Source organism: Carettochelys insculpta, chromosome 3 (assembly GCF_033958435.1).
Source record: "Carettochelys insculpta isolate YL-2023 chromosome 3, ASM3395843v1, whole genome shotgun sequence".
Classification (NCBI taxonomy): Eukaryota; Metazoa; Chordata; order Testudines; family Carettochelyidae; genus Carettochelys; species Carettochelys insculpta.
The window spans coordinates 193,756,794-193,779,211 of NC_134139.1; the positions used below are offsets into that span (position 1 = coordinate 193,756,794).

The 22,418-nt window shown below is 44.5% G+C and overlaps 1 protein-coding gene across 3 annotated transcripts in view; it reads right to left on the reverse strand.

Annotated features, from left to right (window-relative positions):
* Positions 1-651: 651 nt before the first annotated feature.
* Positions 652-22,418, reverse strand: part of ITSN2 (intersectin 2) — a 129,725-nt gene continuing 107,958 nt past the window's right edge. For all 3 annotated transcript variants that reach the window (XM_074991341.1, XM_074991342.1, XM_074991343.1), the window contains 10 exons: positions 20,163-20,269; positions 18,538-18,721; positions 14,060-14,158; positions 13,696-13,863; positions 12,751-12,963; positions 11,403-11,524; positions 5,280-5,362; positions 4,898-4,981; positions 4,288-4,461; positions 652-2,326 (listed from right to left, as the gene is read on the reverse strand). In XM_074991341.1, coding sequence (XP_074847442.1) covers positions 2,169-2,326; positions 4,288-4,461; positions 4,898-4,981; positions 5,280-5,362; positions 11,403-11,524; positions 12,751-12,963; positions 13,696-13,863; positions 14,060-14,158; positions 18,538-18,721; positions 20,163-20,269 — 1,392 coding nt within the window. In that variant the 3' untranslated portion in view covers positions 652-2,168. The remainder of the gene's footprint in view (positions 2,327-4,287; positions 4,462-4,897; positions 4,982-5,279; positions 5,363-11,402; positions 11,525-12,750; positions 12,964-13,695; positions 13,864-14,059; positions 14,159-18,537; positions 18,722-20,162; positions 20,270-22,418) is intronic.

The window sequence follows — 22,418 nt, forward strand, 5'->3', positions numbered from 1 at the left end:
CAGCCATGACATATCTTTTTAATGACCCTAGAGACTTCCTAACTACACAGATAACAAGACAAGAAAAAGATGCATCTGGAATCTGCACATTTTTACGTAAGATGCTCTATTATGACTCAAGTCTGATTTACTTCAGGTATCAAAAAATGCAGTCATAATGCATTAGGGAAAACAGGCTCCTGGGCTGTCCTTTTCAAACCTTGGAGGAAACCAACATTCACTTACTACTTTCAGATCTTGTTTATTTTTCAGTAGGATGGGGCACACTGAGAATCTCAGAAACAAATTCTGTCTGAATAAGCAGCAAATCAAAATGCCTCCTACCTATTTAAGTCACTGTTAAACCTCTGCAACTGAAATAAAGGTGTGTGTCTCTGCAAGTGAAAAACAGAAGTTTGCTTACTAATATCATGCCACATTTGAAAGACTTTCTGCTGGAGACCTACACCTTGTACAAACGGAGATGCCATTTAGTGACAAACGGTCAGGGAAAGACTGAGTTACCTCTCACCAGAAATGGAAACAGAAGGTGCAGGTTTCTGGAAGACCAGTACTTACCATTCCCCCTGTATTAACTTCTGCCAGCATTCTACAAATTGATTAGTTTCAATACTTTAAAATGTTGGTCCATTATTCATGTGTCACTAGTGTTAGACTTCAATTAAATACAAAATGCAAAGCTTTGTCAATCACGGCTTATTTTCTCACAACAAAATGCAGACTCCTTAAAATGCAGAAATAAATATGATTCTTGTCAATTATTTAGACACAATCTCTCAAAAGCTGCCAAGATTTTTTTTTATTTTTATTTAGGACTAGAAATATTGAACCACAGAAAACCGTTAAAAGTAACAGAGGATCTGAGTTAAGCCCAGTGAAGAAAGGACATTCAGGCTGGTAATCTGTTTGAAACTCTGTTAGGCATTATTAGATATTGTAGCACCAGTGGGATATAAATTCACTTATTGTCTGGAATTGAATGCAGTGCTTGCATGTCCACAAGATAAATTAAGGATCCAATAACTTGGTTACTATTTGTCAAACACTTTGAAAAACAAGCCCTTTCACTATTCCTGATTTTCACATGAGGAAGAAGATTTTGCTTTCAACAAATTTCAAATTCTGTGAAACCCTACTGAACCAGCAGTTCCCATAGCAAAGAAAATTTACATTTTAAAAGTACTTCCTTGAATTTAGTCCTCGTATGTTCCCATTATTTCCCATTCATCTGTACAATAAAATATATTTTCAAAAAGTCAATATGCATCACTAAATATATGTCAACAAATTACATTAATAAACATTTTTCATTCTATATGTACACATTGGCAATGATATAGCATAAAGATGCACATCCCACAGAGATCTGCAAAACCAAGTAATTTTACACAAATAATTTAGGAAAATTAAAAGTTGAAAAATATTCTGTCACACCATTGTAGGTCACAGTATTTAAAATAAATGATTTTTTTCCACTTACTCTCTTTAAATCACATTGTCTTTGCTGGAAATTAATACAACCAAACCAGAAAGTAAAATCTAGTTGCCATTGCTAATTCAGTGCAAAACTGAGTCAAGTAAGGGACTGCACTTGATTACTTTTTAAAAAAGAACATACAGCATTTTAGAGCCTCAAGCATGAAGGCTTCAGCATTTAATCCCTGTATTGACACCCTGAGAAGGGAATATTCCAGTGGATATCACTTTTCAGATTTTGAATGGAATGATTCTAGTCTTCAACTAAACCATTCCTCAGTCTATAAATTAAACTAAGTGGTAACATACAGACATACATACACACACACACACGCACACTTTGATGCCAGAATATTATATAATACTTTTTATGGCCCTGAAAATGGAAACATTGGCATCCAAACACAAGAAAAAAAATCAATATCAATCAATAAAAAGGCACTGAGCAACAGTAGTTTATATACAGCAAATTTTGCATTTGCATAGATCACCAGCAACTCAGGACGCAGCAAAGAAATCATATACAATGGATAATTAGGAGGCGTGGTCATGCAATAGGAATTCTTACTCAGTAACTGGCTTGGGACAAAGTACTCTATACATGCTTTCAGCTCTGGTGAAGGTAGCCAAACTCTGGGGAATGTGGCCGAGCTGTCAGCTTTGTATATTCTTTGTAAAATAAAAGTGTTTTCTTATAGAAGTGTTTTCTGCTCAAAGAGCTGCAGATCAAAACGGACCCATATCTCCCCAGTTGGAACCTCATGCAGCAGTAAACGTTTAGTTGTAGGTCCCTTGCTCTCCTGTTCTGTTCTAATTTTTGCTACTGGAACTTCAGTGCGACCCAAGAAATCTGTTGAACAAATATAAGTGAATAGGATTAGCTGCACATCTTAGATTAGAAAACCTGAGCAAACACGGCAAAGCACTCACATTGGTCAGGCATTTAGGATGGTTCAATACGTCTATGTAACAAAGAGAAATGGACATCCATCACAAATGTCAGAGCTGAGAGGGGCTTCTTGGATTATCACCCGATGTTCAAGATCTGCAAGAGATTCTCAAAGTGCCTAGTGGACTTTCTTTGGAATCCCCTAGCCATGACTACTTCCCTTAGCAGACTAGGTTAATTTAGATTACCCCATGCTCTGGGAGTCCCGAAGCGTGTGACTGCCAGAAACTGGAACTGAAAAACAGGGTATGGAACACTTGATAATCACCCTGTTCAGTTCATTTCCTCTGATTTATCTGGCACCGACCATGGCTGGAGACCGGATATTGATCTCAGATGGACCATTTCTTTGACCAAATATGGCCATTCTTATGTTTTGATGTTAAGCAAATTAGTTGTTCTCATTAATGTTAATATTTTTATAATATAAATTTGGAATTTTTATGGGTGTACTAATTCCCAGTCATAGTGAGAGAATCGTTCTGAAGAGCAACAAGTACAAGTGCTCCTTCTCCAGTCTTTATTCCACATCAAGACCTGTCCCTGCCTTACTCCTGAACAGGTCAGAATGCTGTTCAGCCAGTATATTCATCCCGCACTTAGGAAGAACAAAGGAACTTGTTGCTAGAGAGAATTCTAAAAGCACAGAGTTAACAGTGTCTGAAACTGTACTTTGATCTTATGTCTTTGATCTAAGTATCTCAAATGCTTCACGCGGAGGCAGACAGGTTAAGTGACTTGCCCGTTTTTACAGTGAATCAGTTGCTGTGCCAGAAAGAAAATGAAGGAGGTTATCTGTCTCAACTCAGCCGCTCTTATTTAGATTTACTTATGTTATTCTCTTCATCAGGAATAATGACTCCAAATAACTGTCTTCCAGGAGTTTAAAAGGGTACGGCTTTCATCCTGGCCATCTTATGCATACCACTACAGTGGTTCCTAAACTTTTTGGCATCACACCCCACTTTTGATTTTTGAGAAACTCTCATCCCCGCACCTCTTTTTTACTGTGGACCAACCACCCCAGCTACCTGTGAGCTGTCTGCTTGAGCACCTCCCCTCCTCCAAAGCCAAGCATTGCCAGCCCCTCATCTAACCCCATCCTCCTCCGCCCCGCCAACCCACACTCACTCACCTTTGCAGGAGGCAGGCAGCTCCATGTGGGCCTTCATTGGCTGCCTGCTTTTTATAGCAGCTGTGCCAGGTCGCCCATGTGAAATAGCAGGGGCTAATAGCCAGGAGCAAGGGCTGGCTTTTTCTTTGGGTGTGGAGAATGACTGGGGAGCGGGTGCCTGGGTTGCCTCGTGCCCCCCTGGAATTTCTTCATGCCCCCCAGGAGAGCCCACACCCCAGTTTGGGAAACCATGGACTAGAGGACACCATCATACAGTCTGTATATGGTTCTACTTTGAAAAGTCACTAAAAATAGCTTTGGGCGGTCCCCTTAGTTATTTTTATATCAAGTGTACACAGCTTGCAGGTCAGTGTTTTCTATTTGCCAGCCCTGCCAATGCAACCTGGGGTCTGAGACTCAAGCAAATTTTTTTCTCATGCATCCAACCAGCAATGAAGGGAACACATACTGCCCTCAAGAGACACCTCTGCAGTTCCCTTTTCCTCAAGGAGCATAGACAGGTAGGAAAGAAAGAATTCTCTAGTTGATGGAGAAGAGTGAAAAAAAAACAACTTTACTGCTAGAACTGCTGGCTCTGCAGGGCTAATACAGCTGTTGAGTAAGAAGTGTCTTTTTCTCAGTGTGAAACCATACATTAAAGCCCTTGTAACTATTTGGGAAGAAAATATGCAGCACAATCATAATGATCAACGAATTCTCCATGTTTGGAAAAAAAGTTTACACCTACCATCAGGTGAGAACTGATCCCGGTCAAACATGGTGATACACAGCACATCCTGATAAAGGTCCTTAATGAAAAACTGACAGTTGAAGTTCCACTTGGGGTTCAAAGTGTCCTGAAGTGTTCTGGTTGTATAGCTCTGCGACCCCATGCTGATTTCACAATATGGATTGCTTTTCCCTAGGCACAGAACCAACAGTGAAATGCTTCTCCTTAAGCAGATATAGCACTGAAGCCTTTATTAATTGGAACACACAAAAGAGCCTGACCACAGCCAGGGCTCTGCTCAGGTCTCTCTTGCTCTTCACGTTATTCTTCAAAGAAAGTCTTCCTCAGAGGCTGGATTTACACAAATCAACATCCCAATACAAAAACCTCTCTCCTATTGCAACTGCTTTTTGAAGGTGCATTCTGCGCTGCCATCTAAAAACTGGGGCTAGATAACAACTAGTACACTAGTATGGCAGAGGGAGTGAGTTACCCCAATTCATCCCTGACAGGCACCTGTGGGTTCATTCATTCAGAGATTATCACTGAAAGCTGCACTTTCACATGACTCAATGAACTCTTAACCCTCCCCTCTGAATGGTCTAGCCTTCCACCCCGAAATTATTACCGTTGGGTTTACAGGCTTTCAACTCAGTGGCTTCAATCACATGTACCATCAAGCGTCCTATTCCTGAGTTCTTCTGTGATCGTGCTGGAAAAGAAAATCAGAATAAACAAACAGCTTGACTGTATAAATAAAACTGGCAACAAATTACCTTAGTTTGTCCCATTTGGAACATGTTATGTAGACAGTTAACAAACAGAGACCCTACACAAGTTACAAACTCAGTTATGCAAAAGCACCTATCCTCCCAGTCAAGTGTTAATCATTTAGAAGAGGGACATTAGCTAGACACTCCCAGAAGCTGCTTTCTCAAGTGAACACCCTGAAATCTCTCCAGGTACATGAGAGCCCTGCACCCTTTCAGGCTAGCACACACATTCTGTACCTTGATAAGCTTTTTCCCGTTTCTTCTTCTCGGTTTCGATATACTGCTCTGATGCTCCTTTGATCTTCTGGACCCAGGCCGTCCTGTGAAAATTAATCCCTGCAGAATTACTTTGAAGCTAAGAATCTTGCCATTATTCAAGGAACACTTAATAAAACTCATTATAACTGAAGTCACATTTTTGGGTCCTTTCATTTGAGGCTAATGTAATCTTAGGTCTCCTTGACCATGAGGGTCCCAATGTCATCTCTTCACTTGATATAAAATTATGGATCACAATAAATGTATACACTCAGGAACAAAGACTGTAGTCTGTACTTGTAAAAGTGGGAACTATCCTACAGAGAGAGAGTGAAGTGGAGGAGACCTGTAGATGACCTATGCGCCACTCTGAGTACAAGGGTTTAAGTCAAGTAAGTCATCCTGGGGAGCAGCAACTTTGAAAATAGTCACTGGCAATAGACCTTTTGCCCCAAGGAACCTCTTACACTGCCCACAATGATAGGAGTGAGTGCACCCTGGCATAAAAAATTGCTCATGGGGGGTGGAAGGATGGGAGAGCTGAGAATTAGATCGAGTATTCCTTTTCTACCATGCACAGTATCCAGCAATCCAAAGTAATACAGGCTGATGCAGGCTCGAAAGGGTAGAGTTTGCAGCAGGTAAGGCAGGGTGGATCCACGCCCTGACTGCTGCATGACCCTAGGCACACATTCAAAAGGTATACTTTAACCAGCAGACTGCTTTGACTGACCAGAGCCCTGGCCTGATGAACAGCGAGGTCTTTTCCTGTTATTTCTGCCTGGCCGTGGGAGGAATCCTGCTTGTTCCATGGCTGGTGAAGCAGGGACTATGACTTACAATGGTTGTACTGGGTTGCCCAGCATGAGGAGGTCCAGCAATTTGAGGGTAGCCCTTGAGACCCTTAGGTTATGAAGCCAGGAGTCTATTCTCTCAGAAAATAGAATCAAATCTTCAAACGGGAAATCTAGTATTGTTGGCTGCCTCTCTCAGAAGGAAGCCCGAACACCTGCAGCCATGAGCTTCATCTCATTTGTATGCCCAAAGCCATCTTCTGAAATGCTGAGCCCACCACATTGAGGGTTGCTTGAAGAGAGGCTCAGGCAACCAGCTTCCCCTCATCCACATGCAAGAATTCCACCTTGGAGTCCTCTGGTAACAACCCTGTGAATTTGGCCATCACTCCTCAGGAATTGTAACTTTGCCTGCTGAGGATGGCCTAGGAGGTGATATCCAGAGTTGTAGTACCTGTTGGCATAAATTTTCCTCTCAGAGAGGTCCATCTTTTTTGCCTCCTTGATTCTTACATTCACCTGCCATGGCTAACACGAGAGTCCTGCGGCAGGTGAACGTAAAGGTGTTTGAACCCCTAGCAGGAAATAAAATAGCTCTACTCATTCCTCTTAGTCGGTGGCGGTATAAAGGCTGGCATCTGCCACAATGTCTTAGAGGTCTCCTGTATGGTTCATATCAGGGGCAGGGCAACGCAGGAGACCCCCAGTCAGGCAAGGATGTCTACCACTTAGTAAGGAATCAACCAGCTCTTCAACCTTGACACCCAGGTTCTGCACAAATCTTGCACAGCAGCTGCTGAAGCATCCTACTGTCCTATAGGGCTGGGATTGTTGATGTCCCCACCATTGCCAGGTTGGGACAGAAGGAGAGAGCCTTAGCTGGGAGCAGGTCCTGCTCACCATGCTTGGCACAAAGGGGTGGCCAGGTGTGTAGTCAATGCCATCAGAAGAGACTGTAGTGCCAGAAGCTTCACAGCCAGAGGTACAGGAACCACCTGGGTCACCAAAGGCACAAAGGCTGCTGAAGCCACTGACACCAACCTCAATATGAGTGGTGGCTCCAGCTTTGGCCCTGATCCTAATGGGAAGCCTAAGGTGTTCAAAAAGGCCACTGGGCAGGGGGCTGCCGCTGCCCCTGCCATGGTCCTGGCTGAGAATGGTGTCTTCATCTGTGGGACCTGGAACTCCTGCTCCAGCTGGATCTGGAGTGGTTGGAATCTGCTCTAAGGACTCAGTGTATGAAAAATGCAGGAATTTGTAAGCCCCTTAACGGGTCAATTAGAAGGTTAGTTAAAGGGAAATTAAAAAGTAAAATCCCTGCAAGCTGCATGGAAACTTTCTGAAAACACCACAATAGAGGCCCAATTTAAATGTATATCCTAAATTAAAAAACATAGAAGACGACCCAACAAAGAGCCACCATGGCTTAACAACCATGTAAAAGAAGCACAGAGATAAAAAGATATCTTTTAAAAAGTGGAAGTCAAATCACACACACACACACACCTTCTAGAACTGGAAGGGACCTCAGGAGATCATCTAGTCCAGTCCCCTGCCCTCTTGGCAGGCCGAAGCACCATCCCTGACATCTATTTGCCCCCACCGCTAAATGGCCTCCACCAGGACTGAACTCACAACCCTGGGTTTAGCAGGCCAATGCTCAAACCACTGAGCTAGTGAGGAAAATAGAAAGGAACATAAACACTGCCAAATTAACTATAAAAACGCAATAAGACAAGACAGAAAAGACTTTGAAGAACAGCTAGCCAAAAGCAATAACAAAATGTTTTTTAGTACATCAGAAGCAGAAAGCCTCCAAATCAACCAGTGGAGCCCCTAGATAATTGAGATGCAAAAGGGGCATTCAAAGATAACAGTGTCATTGTAGAGAAATTCAATGAATTCTTTGCTTTGGGTCTTCACGACTGAGCACATTAGGGAGATTCCCAAATTTGACCCATCCTTTGTAGGTGACAAATCTGAGTAATTCTCCAAGACTGAGGTGTCATTAGGGGAGATCTCACAAAACTGAGTGATTGGGTAACAAACGGCAAATGAAATTTAATATGGATAAATGGAAAGTAATGCACATTGGAAAAAATAACCCCAACAATACATACAGTATGACAGGAGCTAATTTAGCTACAACTCATCAGGAAAGAGATCTTGGAACCATCGTAGATAGTTGTCTGAAAGTATTCATGCACTGTGCAGTGGCAGTCAAAAAAGCAAAGAGAATGTTAGGAATCATTAAAAAAGGATAAAGAATAAGACGGAGAATATCTTGCTGCCCTTACATAAAACCAAAATACTGAGTACAGATGTGGTCTCCTCACTTCAAAAGAGATATATTGGCACTAGAAAAGGTTCAAAGAAGGGCAAGTAAAATGATTAGGGGGTTGGAACTGGTCCCCTATGACGAGAGATTAAAGAAATAAGGACTTTTCAGCTTAGGAAAGAGGAGACTAAAGGGGGATATGAGGGAGGTACATAAAATTGAGAGTGGTGTGGAGAAAGTGAACAAGGAAAAAAATATTTACTTGTTCCCATAATATCAAAACTAGAGAACACCAAATGAAATTAAAGGCAGCAGATTTAAAACAAATAAAAAGAAGTTCTTCTTTCCAAAGCACACAGTCAACCTGTGGAACTCCTTGGAGAGGACGCTGTGATGGCTAGGACTATAACAGGGTTTAAAGAAGATCTAGATAAATTCATGGAGGTTAAGTCCATTAGTGGCTGTTAGCCAGGATAGGTAAGGAATGGTGTCCCTAGCCTCTGTTTGTTAGAAGTTGGAAATGGATGGCAGGAGAGAGATCACTTGATCCTTACCTATTTAGTCCCACTCTCTCTGGGGCACCCAGTATTGGCCACTGCCAGACAGACAGGACGCTGGACTGAATGGACCTTTGGTCTGAGCCAGTATGGCCATTTTTATGTTCTTTACGTTTATGTTTATGACCACAGAGAAGTGGAGCTATTGGTGCTCCAAAATGGCATGTAAGGCTGGGGGACCATCACAGGTTCTCTGCCTGCATGCTTGCAGTTGGCACTGGAGACTAGAGACAAGGGAAAGGTGACCACTGCGGCATTATTGCCAGGCACTGCAAGTCTCATGGGTGCCACTAAGACCAATGCAGGCACCCTGTCCAGTATTGGAGAAGATGATGGTGCTGTGGTGGCAATTAAGCCTTTAGCCACTTCAAGCACCACTGGCATGGACAGCACCTGTAAGTTCGAGCTCTCTTGGACAGGGAAGAGCTGGGAGTCTGGACTCAGCTGGTCCCTAGGAGGACCCTTACTGAAGCTGATGCTGAACTTGCAAGGTCTGAAGTGGGTCTCACAATGGCAGGCTTTTTAGGCACTGATTTAGTAGTGGGGGAGCATCCTCTCTTGGGCCTCATCTTCTTGCAGGGAATTGGAGAATGGGATTAGAGCCACCGGTGCCAAGAGTCTCATCCTGAGTCTGTTCTCAATGTCAACTCATGTCCTGGCAGTGCTGGGACACCATGCCCTGGTGCCAAGGTGCTTGGTGCCAGCTCTGTTGTTCTGGGGTCTGAATGTGGCTCCAATACCACCTCCATTAATAATAACTTGAAGTGCTGTTCTCTCTTCTTTTGAAGGGAATGTGCTCTTGTGAGCACAGACTTTTCTGCCTATTCTTCTGCCCCATCCTCTCTCAAACCTGTGAGAGAGCAGCCCCAGCCTGAAGCATCCTCCCTTGGCAGATCTCCTCTGTTTCCTTCTTCAGAGTCCCCAAGAAACTTCAGACCAGGCTCTCTTGCCTCCAGAATACCCCTCCTCGGGGCTAGTTTATTGATTGTGCAAACAGCACAAAAGTGAAATCCCAAAACATAGTCCATGTAGCAACATAGTGCACAGTCGGTCAAATCCCAATACATCACATCCACTGCTCTAACACATACCACATTCTGATGTCTTCTGCCACACCCAGACTCCATCAGTCCTCTTCTATCCCTCTGCTGGGATAGCCATCCCATCCCATCCCTTCCAGCTGGAGTGGAACTGTCCTCTTCCCAGAGCAAACCCCACAGACTTTCTGGTGGGAGATCATCCTCACCAGGGATGCAACTTGCAAACCTCCCCCAACTCCTGCATTCCTGGCTCTCTCACTGTTTCCCAAGTTCCAGCTCTCCAGGATGGAAATGCCAGCAAGTAAGGAACATTGCTGCTCCCCTGCGTTCAGCTCTCCCTGGCCCTCAGCTTTGTCTCTTCAGCTTAAACATCAGCTGTCACCTCCCTCTGCTGCCGTGACTCTCAGTTCCCTCCAGCCCTCCGGATCTGGCCCTCTGGCACGGGGAAGTCACCCACATACCAATGCGCTGGTCTCCTGCCTTCAGCCTTCTCCTGGGAATCACCTACAGCTTCCCTGATGTCTGGCAGCTCTCACCTTCCCCTGCAGGCCTGTAGGCAGGAATTTCTGAGGGGTGGTGGGTTTTTTTTGGCAAATGTGGACTTCCTGCCCCCATCAACAGCAGGCCCTGCCCTTCTCCCTACCACCCCTGGGTCTCCAGCTGGCCCTGCCCTCCCTGCTCCCACTCCAGCCACCCCCAGTTTGCCCCCTCAACTCCTTCGAACAGCCCACCCTTGTTAGGTCTGAATACCCCACTAACCCCCGCAAGGCTCAAACATCCCCCGTTCAGCCTGGACACCCCACCCCTCTATTCACCCCTTGCATGGCATGAACCCACTCTCCTGTTTGGCCTGAAGATCCCCTCCTCTGCTTGGCTCAGGAGGAGGGGGATTACCTGGGATGGGGGTTGGTGAGGAGTGCAGGCAACAGCAGCAGTACCTGCAGGGGATCGCCTCCCCATATCCCCAGCACTCACTACGTGGCACTCCACCTCGGCCTCCTGTGCCCTGCTTCTCTGCGGGTTGCTGGAAAGCAACCAGTCGCCCACAGAGAAGCAGGGCTCAGGAGGCCAGGCAGCAGCACCAGAGCACCACAAGATAAGAGTGGGGGTGAGAGAGGCCACAGGGAGGCGACTCCCTGCAGCTGCCACAGACCTCTGCTCCCTGGCCTCAGTCCCAGGTAATCCAGGCTTGTTGGGGAAGGGGCTAAGGGTCAGAATGGGGGCAGAGCAGGGAAGGGGTGGGCAGCCCATTGTCGGGGTGATAATGTATCCCCCACCCTCCCAGTGTACGGCCCTGCCTGGTGCAGGCACTTCTACACTAATATACCAAGAAGCAATCTGGTAGAAGTGCCACTAGGGGGCTTGGCTTAAACACTTTTTTGTTCCACAGGGCACACCCTGGCATCCAAAGGCTCAGCATTGCCGGTACTCACCGCTCATTAATATTTTCGGTTTTTAGTGTGTAGACTCTGTCGATGTGAGAGATGTGGAAAACTGGCTCATCACTCGACGGGTCAGTTGGCAGCTTCACTAGGACTTCATTAAGGAAAACAGGCTGAAAGACATGCAGGAAAGACAAACCTCACTGTGGCACACTCACCGTAATGATACACAGGAACAAAACAATGATATTGAAGATACATTGCCCGCTGCTAATGGAAGTGAAAACCTCCCTCAGGCCACCAGAAACACAGACAGATCAACACTAAGATTTTAGAAACTGTCTAGGGCTGAGAGACATACCAGTGAATACAGGGCTAAACACACTGCTCCTACTGACAAAATGTGCTTTACTGAAAAAGGAAGAGCTGTATACACAGAGACAGCATGGACTGTCAAGCAGGAGTTCCTGCGTTTTATTCCCAGCTTTATCACAGATGTAATTCATGGCTGTCGGCAGTTCACTTAACCTCTCAGCATCTTACGTTTCCCCATCAGAAAATGGGGCTATTTACCTACCCTCCTCACAAGCCGTGGCACGGCTGGGAGCACTCGCTGGGAGGCACACAGGGATGAGACACAAAGTCCCACATTTTAAAGAACAGGGAACTGAAGTCAGGCTCCATGTTAACACTTAGGTTCTGAAGCAGCCTAATGTTCAAAAGCACTGAGCTCCGTGCAGCGCTTTGTGTCTTCCACATCAATGAATGAATGAATATTAATGTGGATTTAAGATCCTAGCCTCAGGTCCTCTTTCTGACCAGACTGGCCACAGAGAACTGCAGCGGTACGGGACTACAAAGCCAAGGGAGTGGTTTATCACAGCAATGCAAGGAAGGCTGTCTCTTCAGCATACTCACGTTCCCCACACAGGGGATGGGTCTGTTGTGAGAATACTCCCGTAGAACCAACATTCAGTCCCAATGAATGATGATTACACCCAGGGCTGCTGGCGGGGCGAGAGACGGGGGAGGGCAAAGGGGGGCAGTTGCCCCAGGGCACAACAATTTAAGAGGATCAGGGCACTGCTACAGTGGCAGCAGCAGAGGCCAGAGCCCCAGAACCTTTAATTCACTGATAGAGCCCCATGCAGCAAGGCCTGAACAGCACTGAGGGCTGGCTGCCCCTAGCCCTGCCCCTTCCACCTGAGTCCCCCCTTATATTGACCAGGGCCCAGTGAAGTCTGTCACCAGCCCTGATACACCGAGACTGTGCACTGTTCACAACAAACACAGATAATCAAGCAGCACTGGATAACTCTTCACCGCAGAGAGAGAACAGGGCTCCTCTTAGCGACTGTGTCCCATCTTTCAAGAGCTGCTGATTTACCTTTTAACTCACCATTTTATACATTTTGAACTGAGAGTTGGACTTAGGGCTGAACAGTTTATCTGACCCTGAAGAAACAAACTGCTTGACCATGTAGGTAAGGAGCAGGAAGTCATTGAAGAGAAAGCCGTAGAGTTCCTTATTGCTCTTTGTTTTGTAGAGTTTTCCACTGTGCAGGAGCTTTCGGGGACCCAGGCAGTTTGTAATGGAGTTGAAAACTGGTTGCTAAGAAAGATACAATCCATATGTGAGCAGCAGCAGCAGGGTACTATGTACACCATTTCCTGATTGTCTTCAGAGTGATTATGGGTTCTGACCCTCAAAATCCTACTTAGTTTGGTTAATACATGTAGAATACTTGTGTATTTCCCCTCATCTCCCCCACAAGTTTACATTACACAGGAAAATATCCTAGTAAGTATTAACTGAAGCTGCCTTCCTCATAATCTGTAGCAGTGTCAGCCCAATTCTTAAGGAAGAATACTTTTTTAAAGCTTTAGGGGCAAAAGCAGAGATCTGACTGGGATGGTGAGCTGAGACTTTTCCCTATTGGCTGCCATCTCGTGGTCCAGATTCTAGGCTGTTATAACTGTGAAGAAAAGCTTCAAAAGTGTCGACAAAATGTAATACCAGATAGGAACATCTGCCTCAGCCTGCTGGCAAGTTAAACAAAACCTGAGAAGGGGGAAAGTGTTACAATTAACATTAACTGAAGCTTAATAGTACCAGTTTAAAATATCAGCAACTGCATCTTAAAGCATGCAAGAAAGGTGAGGAATAACCATATTATGGATATTCACACAGTCTACTGAGTGCGGGGAAAGCTCAGGTAGAGCTGGCAGAATATACCAGTAGCACTTATTTTTCCTACCTGGATTCTGTGCAAATGAACTCAAAAAGGCTCTGCACTACAGCTCTATGTATGCCTGCCACCTAAGGAGTAGCTAAACCAGTTACCTCAGCAAGTCCTTCACACTGTACATGTGACTGGATCCATTCCAGCCTGTCAGAGTTCTCTTTCTCACGCACCCCTTCATTAACTTGTGAACACAGCTCTTCTGCGCGTTCCAAGGCAAGCTTGAGATTACTGTGATCTGGATGATTTTCTGGTGTATTCTCCAGAATCTGGTTAGGATTGGAAGGGAGGAAACAGAACTAAGATACAGGCCAGGTCAGGACGGGATCCAGATGTGATAAACATATAAAGAAATCCCTGTTATTTAACAACGTTTAATCTATTTTTGCAACTGCAGTTATACTGTTCCAGAAATCAAATTTAAAAAGCTTCAAGACTTGGAATCGTACAACCCAGGATACTCACACTCTTTATGAGCAGAGGATAGCGGGTAATTCTCTGCATAGGTTTCAGCAGGAAGCTGGAGAGCGGCATTCCTTTACAGCGAGGGTCAGAGGCCAATTTCTATGGTTTAATCCAGACATGCAACAAACATTGCATTAGTGATCAAAAATAAAAAATAACTTTTTGCATCACTGCATGGAGCATGGCCTGTTGCAATACTTACTGCAAGAAATCCTCGAGCTCACTTAGGTGAAAATTTTACATTTAGAACTAATGACAAAGAACTGTAGAACTGCCATTCTACTGAGGGCCTGTCATGCGGCAATTACAAATTGGTGGCTGGCCCATGCCAAATAATGATCTCAAGGCTTGGGCAAAGGAGCTCTTTAACTGCAGTGTAAATGTTTGGGCTTGGACTAGAGCCCAGGTTCTAGGACCCTGTGAGATGGGAGGGGGTCCCAGAACTTGGGCTTTAGTCTGAGCCTGAACATCTACGCTTCAGTTAAGCAGTTGCTTTGCCTCAGCCCTGTGAATCCAAGTCAGCTGGCACAGTCCAGCTATGAGTGGACAAGTGCAGGGCAGACAAACCCTGAATAAACCAGGGAAGTGAAGCTCCTGCAGTTGCCAAAACCCTGTAATTCACAGCTAAGATTTTATTGTACATAAGGATCTAGAAAAGTTTGTTTAAAAACTAAACCGAACTCTGTGTCCAATGTTTTGGCATTTTCCCTTCACTGATTATTGTACCTCGTCAAAGACATCTCATCAATTGAGCTGCAGCAGCAGTTCCTTACTTTTATTTATTTTATGTAATGTTGTGCTCAGCTAGTCTCATAGCTCTCGTCTAATTGGTGTGATGTTCTCGCACCTCTAGCAATCACACAGTCCCAAACAGCCAAACCTAGAGACACCTCATGCATTTTGTAATTTATGCAGGTGTTTGAATCAAGCCTTGCAGTCCAAATGAATCAACTCTTTGGTAATCGGAATCTTGAAAGTGAGGTAGACACAAGTCCTGTAACTTTGTAGATGCAGCAAGCATGCTGGAGTAATGTAAAGCAGTAGAATGGAAATAGGAATAAAACAATCACAAGGGAGCAAGACTTAAGACGCACACGCGCACACACGCACACAAAAAGCAGTCAAGTAGCACTTTAAAGACTAGCAAAATAGTTTATTAGGTGAGCTTTCATGGGACAGACCCACTTCTTCAGACCATAGCCAGACCAGAACAGACTCAATATTTAAGACACAGAGAACCAAAAACAGTAAGCAAGGAGGACAAATCAGAAAAAGATAATCAAGGTGAGCAAATCAGAGAGTGGAGGGGTGGGGGGGAAGGTCAAGAATTAGATTGAGCCAAGTATGCAGACGAGCCCCTATAGTGACTCAGAAAGTTCCCATCACGATTTAAACCATGTGTTAATGTGCCGAATTTGAATATAAATGTCAGTTCGTCCACCTCTCTTTCTAAAACGCAGCGATAATTTCTCTTCAGTAACACACATGCCTTGAGGTCATTGACAGAATGCCCCATGCCATTAAAATGTTAACTAACTGATTTGTGGATCTGGAGTGTTTTGATGTCTGTTTTGTGCCCGTTGACCCTTTGTCTAAGGGAGTTAGAAGTCTGTCCAATATACAAAGCATCTGGGCATTGTTGGCACATGATGGCATATATGATGTTAGTAGAGGAGCATGAGAAAGTGCCCGTGATTCTGTGAGTAACCTGGTTAGGTCCAGTGATGGTATTTCCAGAGAAGATATGTGGACAAAGCTGGCAGCGGGCTTTGTTGCAGAGAAAGGTTCCAGGACTGGTGTTCCTGGGGTATAGACTGTGGCTGTTAGTAAGGATCCTCATGAGGTTGGGAGGTTGTCTGTAGGAGAGAACAGGCATCTCACCCAGGGCCTTCTGGAGTGTAGCATCCTGATTAAGAATAGGTTGTAGGTCTTTAATAATTTGTTGCAGTGGTCTGAGTTGGGGGCTGTAGGTGATGACCAGTGGTGTTCTGTTCTTGGCTTTTTTGGGCCGATCTTGGAGTAGCTGGTTTCTGGGTATGCGTCTGGCCCTGTCAATTTGTTTTTTTACTTCTCCTGGTGGGTGATTCAGGTTTATGAATATCTGGTAAAGTTCTTGTAGTTTTTGGTCTCTGTCAGTTGGATCAGAGCAAATGCGATTATACCTAAGAGCTTGACTGTAAACAATGGATCTAGTCACGTGTGCAGGATGGAAACTAGAAGGGTGTAGATAAGTATAGCGATCAGTAGGTTTTCGGTACAGTGTGGTACTGATCAGGCCATCCTTGATTAGTACTGTAGTGTCCAGGAAATGTATCTCTTGCATGTTGTAATCGAGGCATAAGTTGATGGTGGGGTGTAGATTGTTAAAGTCTCTGTGGAATTCTTCTAGAGCCTCTGTACCATGGGTCCAAATCATAAAGATGTCATCAATGGCTCTTAAGTAGAGGAGTGATAATAGGGGACGAGAGCTGAGGAATCGTTGTTCCAGGTCAGCCATAAATATATTACCATATTGTGGGGGCATGCGGGTGCCCATAGCAGTTCCACTAATCTGGAGGTATAAATTGTCCCCAAAACGGAAATGATTGTGTGTGAGAACAAAGTTACAGAGGTCAGACACCAGATTGGCTGTGGTGGCATCAGGGATGGTGATGATGGCATCAGGCTCTAGAAGAATTCCACAGAGAATTTAACAATCTACACCCCACCATCAACTTATGCCTCGATTACAACATGCAAGAGATACATTTCCTGGACACTACAGTACTAATCAAGGATGGCCTGATCAGTACCACACTGTACCAAAAACCTACTGATGGCTATACTTATCTACACCCTTCTAGTTTCCATCCTGCACACGTGACTAGATCCATTGTTTACAGTCAAGCTCTTAGGTATAATCGCATTTGCTCTGATCCAACTGACAGAGACCAAAAACTACAAGAACTTTACCAGATATTCATAAACCTGAATTACCCACCAGGAGAAGTAAAAAAACAAATTGACAGGGCCAGACACATACCCAGAAACCAGCTACTCCAAGATCGGCCCAAAAAAGCCAAGAACAGAACACCACTGGTCATCACCTACAGCCCCCAACTCAGACCACTGCAACAAATTATTAAAGACCTACAACCTATTCTTAATCAGGATGCTACACTCCAGAAGGCCCTGGGTGAGATGCCTGTTCTCTCCTACAGACAACCTCCCAACCTCATGAGGATCCTTACTAACAGCCACAGTCTATACCCCAGGAACACCAGTCCTGGAACCTTTCTCAGCAACAAAGCCCACTGCCAGCTTTGTCCACATATCTTCTCTGGAAATACCATCACTGGACCTAACCAGGTTACTCACAGAATCACGGGCACTTTCTCATGCTCCTCTACTAACATCATATATGCCATCATGTGCCAACAATGCCCAGATGCTTTGTATATTGGACAGACTTCTAACTCCCTTAGACAAAAGGTCAACGGGCACAAAACAGACATCAAAACACTCCAGATCCACAAACCAGTTAGTCAACATTTTAATGGAATGGGGCATTCTGTCAATGACCTCAAGACGTGTGTTACTGAGGAGAAATTATCGCTCCGTTTTAGAAATAGAAGTGGATGAACTGACATTTATATTCAAATTCGGAACACTAACACACAGTTTAAATCGTGATGGGAACTTTTTGAGTCACTATAGGGGCTCGTCTGCATACCTGACTCAATCTAATTCTTGATCTTCCCCCCCACCCCTCCACTCTCTGATTTGCTCACCTTGATTATCTTTTTCTGATTTGTCCTCCTTGCTTACTGCTTTTGGTTCTCTGTGTCTTAAATATTGAGTCTGTTCTGGTCTGGCTATGGTCTGAAGAAGTGGGTCTGTCCCATGAAAGCTCACCCAATAAACTATTTTGCTAGTCTTTAAAGTGCTACTTGACTGCTTTTTGTTTTGATAGTGTATAGACTAGCATGGCTTACTCTCTGTTACTACACACGTATGAAGTTACACATCTTTATATATATGTTTATGTATATATAAAGATACACATCTCATAGAACTGGAAAGGACCTTGGGAGGTCACTGAGTCCAGTCCCCTGCCCTCTTTGCAGGACCAAGCACCATCTTTTTTTTTAAATATATCTTTTGCCCCAGATCCCTAAATGCCCCCCCTCAAGGACTGCGCTCCCAAACCTGGGTTTAGCAGGCCAATGCTCAAACCACTGAGCTATCCCTCCCTCCAATTGTACAGCATGAACATACACTGAACATTAACACAATCACCGTATCAGATTAACAGGAAAGTAGGGGATTGTATCTATGCATGAAGGATTCTGAAGGCCAGGGTTTTTCTGGACAAGTCAGCCTTTGACTGAAGAGGCTTTTGAATTCAAAGGAGCAGCGGCAGTGGTGGGAGATCAGGGTCTTCTGCTATCAGGGGAAAGGAAACCAGGACCCTATATGGAAGCTAGTGAATAGAATACCTTTAAGAAGTCTTTGAACTCTGTTTCTTCATCTGTTTTCTGTTGCAGCAATGCAGCTCCATTAAGCTGGCAACTGCAGAATCTGATGTAGGCCTGCATGTGAGAGAGCTCTGCGGCCAGGATGTCCCCAATCATCTGCACAGGCATTTTCTCACCTCCCGTCTTCTTACGCACACGCAGGGCTCTGCAAGGGAAAGGATGTCAGAGTTTGTATTTCAGAAGTAGCCTAACCATGAAGCCTGTGAATTTCCATCTGCCAGACTGGTGGATTCCTGATTCCACTCAATATCATTGAGTCCCTAAAGAAAAAACCTCCCTCCCAGGACTATTAGCCTCTGGATGTATAAGAAATCTGACTGAATGCTGTCACCACATGCTGTACTGATGGACTTGTTCAACAGATGTAGACTGCTGAGGAAGTAATATCTGAAACAAAGGGAATGCTTCTCTCCCCCCTTAGAAACATTTTTGGACAAACAGTGCAGCCATTGGCAGCCCAGGTTTCACATACTTTAAGCCCAGAAGGGACCATCATGATCATCTAATCCAGGCATTCTTAAACTTTTTTTTCTGCTGGATTCCCCCCCTTTGACAATATTTCAGGGTGCGAAGACACCCCATAAAAAAGTGGTGACATCCCCCTCCCCCACACAAAACAGCTTTGCTTCTGTGCTGTTAACTGGCAGAAGTGCTGCACTTGCCAGCACCACTCTCAAGACCCCTTATAACAGTCTTGTAATCCCCTTTTATGTCAGCCCTCCAGTTAGAGAAATGCTGATCTGCTGTCTGATTTAACCCCATACGTACATATAGCATCATCCCACTTTAACATAAATAATCAACAAGCTTGCCGTGGCAAAAATTCACTCCAGAAAACTCTGAAATACATGTTTTATGTATTTTCCTCACATATTCTTTATGTCTAATAATCTCTGTTAAAAGCTCATCTCCTCCTGTTTGTTCCTTTTCCTCTCACAACCCTCTCTCAGTGATATTATACTTAAATGCTTTGACTTTACATCACAGGATTCTCAAGTGGGAAATAAACAGCAGGAGGAGAAACACTGGGGGCTTGTCTACGATTCAAATTCTGCAGTGGCATGGCTACAACGCAGCAGTGCGTCGGTGTAGACCACTGTTGCTGACAGTCACCACAGACCCCAGAACAAGGTGGGAGGAGGGCCCGGCTCGGGGGCAGGACCAAGGGATGGAAGGGGTGAGTCTGACAGCATTTAGCCCACAGTGCCATTCAGACCACTGCAGTGGCCCCACCCCCTTCCCTCACAGTCAGGCACAGTAGTGTTGCCATAGCAATTCAAACGGATGCAGAGCACCAGCTGCTGCCAAAGTAGCAGTGGTGGAAACTCCAGGTCCCTTTGAAATGCCCTGGGGCTGTACCCTTGTCCCCTTGTGTAGCCACTCCTTGTGTTGAGAAGAGGAATTCTTCCATCAGCAGATAATTTACCTCCCTGAGAGATGGTAATTAGGTCAATGGACGAATTCTTCCATCAACCTACTATTGTCTGCCCAGGAACTTTGGTTAGCATAACTCTGCCTCCCAAGGTTGCAGATTTTTCACACCCCTGAAGTGTAGTTTCAGCGGTACAAATGCTAGTTGTACTCACTTAAGTAACTTCGTATTAGACATTATGAGCTCCTTCCAGTTAACAAAGATCAATCCCATCTCTCCTTCTGTGAGACAGCCTGACTCAGCCATTTGTTTCTGGAAAACCTACAGTCAAAGAACAGACAGGTGAGCAACTTCAAACATAGAGAAAGCAGAACATGGCCAGTTGTATTTTCTTATAATGGCAATGCAAAAGGTTCAGAAAAGGGCAACCAAAATGATTAGTGGTTTGGAAAGGGAGCCATATGAAGAAAGATTAAAAAGACTGGGACTTTTCAGCTTAGAAAAAAGGAGACGGGGGAATATCATAAAGGCATATGAAATCATGACTAGTATGAAAAAAATGAATAAGGAAAAGTTATTTACTTGTTCCCATAACAAAAGAACTAGGGGTCACCAAACGAAATTAATGGGTAGCAGGTATAAAACTAACAAAGTTTTTCTTCACACAGTGCATAGCAGGCCTGTGGAACTCCTTGCCAGAGGAGGTAGTGAAGACCAAGACTTTAACAGGGTTCGAAAAAGAAATAGATAAATTCAGGAAGATGAGATCAATCAATGGCTAGTAGCCAGGATAGATAGGAGTGGTGTCTCTAGCCTCCGTTTGTCAGAGGTTGGACATGGATGACAGGAGAGGGATTGCCTTGGTGATTACCTGTTCTGTTCACTCCCTTTGGGGCATCAGGCACTGACCTCTGTTGGAAGACAGGATACTGAGCTTGATGGACCTTTGTTCTGACTCAGTATGGCCATTCTTCCGTTAAATTATTCATGGTTTGGCACAATGTACTGAAGCATTCAGAGCGTCATGGTACTCACTCATAAATTTCTCCTGAGAATCTCTGCAGACCAGGAAGCTCTTTAACAGAATTTTTTTCAGATCACTTACTACAGCTGTTTTCTGTGTGTTCCTATGGTTGTCCCTTCTTCAAACACCAGTGTCTCACTCTGACACCAGCACCACCACTTTGCTAAATGCTAGCAGATATCAAGGCCCTGCAGGTGGGCTTCACAGGGGCAATGAAATCAGTGAGGTAGAGTCTGGATATACTTAAACATAACCTCTTTTATTTACACATAGACAGCCAGTCCTGGAAGAGTGACAGTTAAACTAGCATGCGGGTTAAGCCCTTCTTTCAGGAATCTCAGCCTAACACCAATGCCTCGCTTCCTAAAGGAAACTGCCTATCTAGATCTCCCTCTGAGGTGCTTCTATGCCTCCATTTGGTCAAACAAGGGATTTATGGTAGAGCTGGGAACTGAGCCCGGCTCTTTTAAGTCCCAGATTAGTGTCCTAACCACAGACCACCCTTGCTTCAAAAATGTAGTCAAAGCAGAGCCCAAGGAAGAGAATACACTCTCCTGATGCTTGCACAGCTCCTGTCAAGAACCACCACCTTTATACAGATCTTTACATAGCTCAGACTACCACCATGACCACAGCATGGCTTCCTAAGACTTAACTACTGCTCACACACTAAGAAAAATTAGTTTGGAAGACTACATGCCACAAAACGTTTGCTCACCAGCCAATTATAGTATTATGTTAGGTGTCACTTCCTGTTGACACCTGCCATAATGCTATAATTAGCAGGTGGACAAATGTTACTTTCTTGATGTGTAACATTCAGAAGAATGAAAAAATGTACAGCAGCAGACAGCTGCCAGGGCAGAAGTTCACAGAAGAGAGATAAGAATTGGAAAGGACCATCACCCAGTGACAATTTATAGCATGTAGCAATATATTAATTCTACAAGAGATGAGGGAGGGAAAGTGAGTGGTTTGGAAGATAGTAGGTGAACAAAGAAAAAAAAGCTCTGGATCTGTGAAGCTCTTTGTTGGCTTGAGTCCTGCGTACTTTAGGATCTCATGACTATTTGCGTAGTTGAAATCAACATTTGAATTTGCAGTTCCTGGAAGGGTTTGTCAGAAGACTGGGGCAGGGCACCAATAGTAGTTGGCCCTAGATTCCGGAATTTGCTAACTCCTTAGAATGTCAGAGTACAAGCTGACTCTTTGGGGTGCACTGAATGTCCCAGATAACTCCTGAGGGGAAGGGGATGATTTTATTGTTATTGAGTTATCCTTAGCACTGTTAGATATGTATTTATATGGTGCATTGTACCTGCACCTAGAATCTTAAATGGGTGTAGTGTGAAATATCTGAATAGGCAAATTATAGAAAAACACTAAAAAAACCATTTCCCTGCTATGAGCATTACCATGGTGAAAGGGTAAACCTCAAGAGATTAA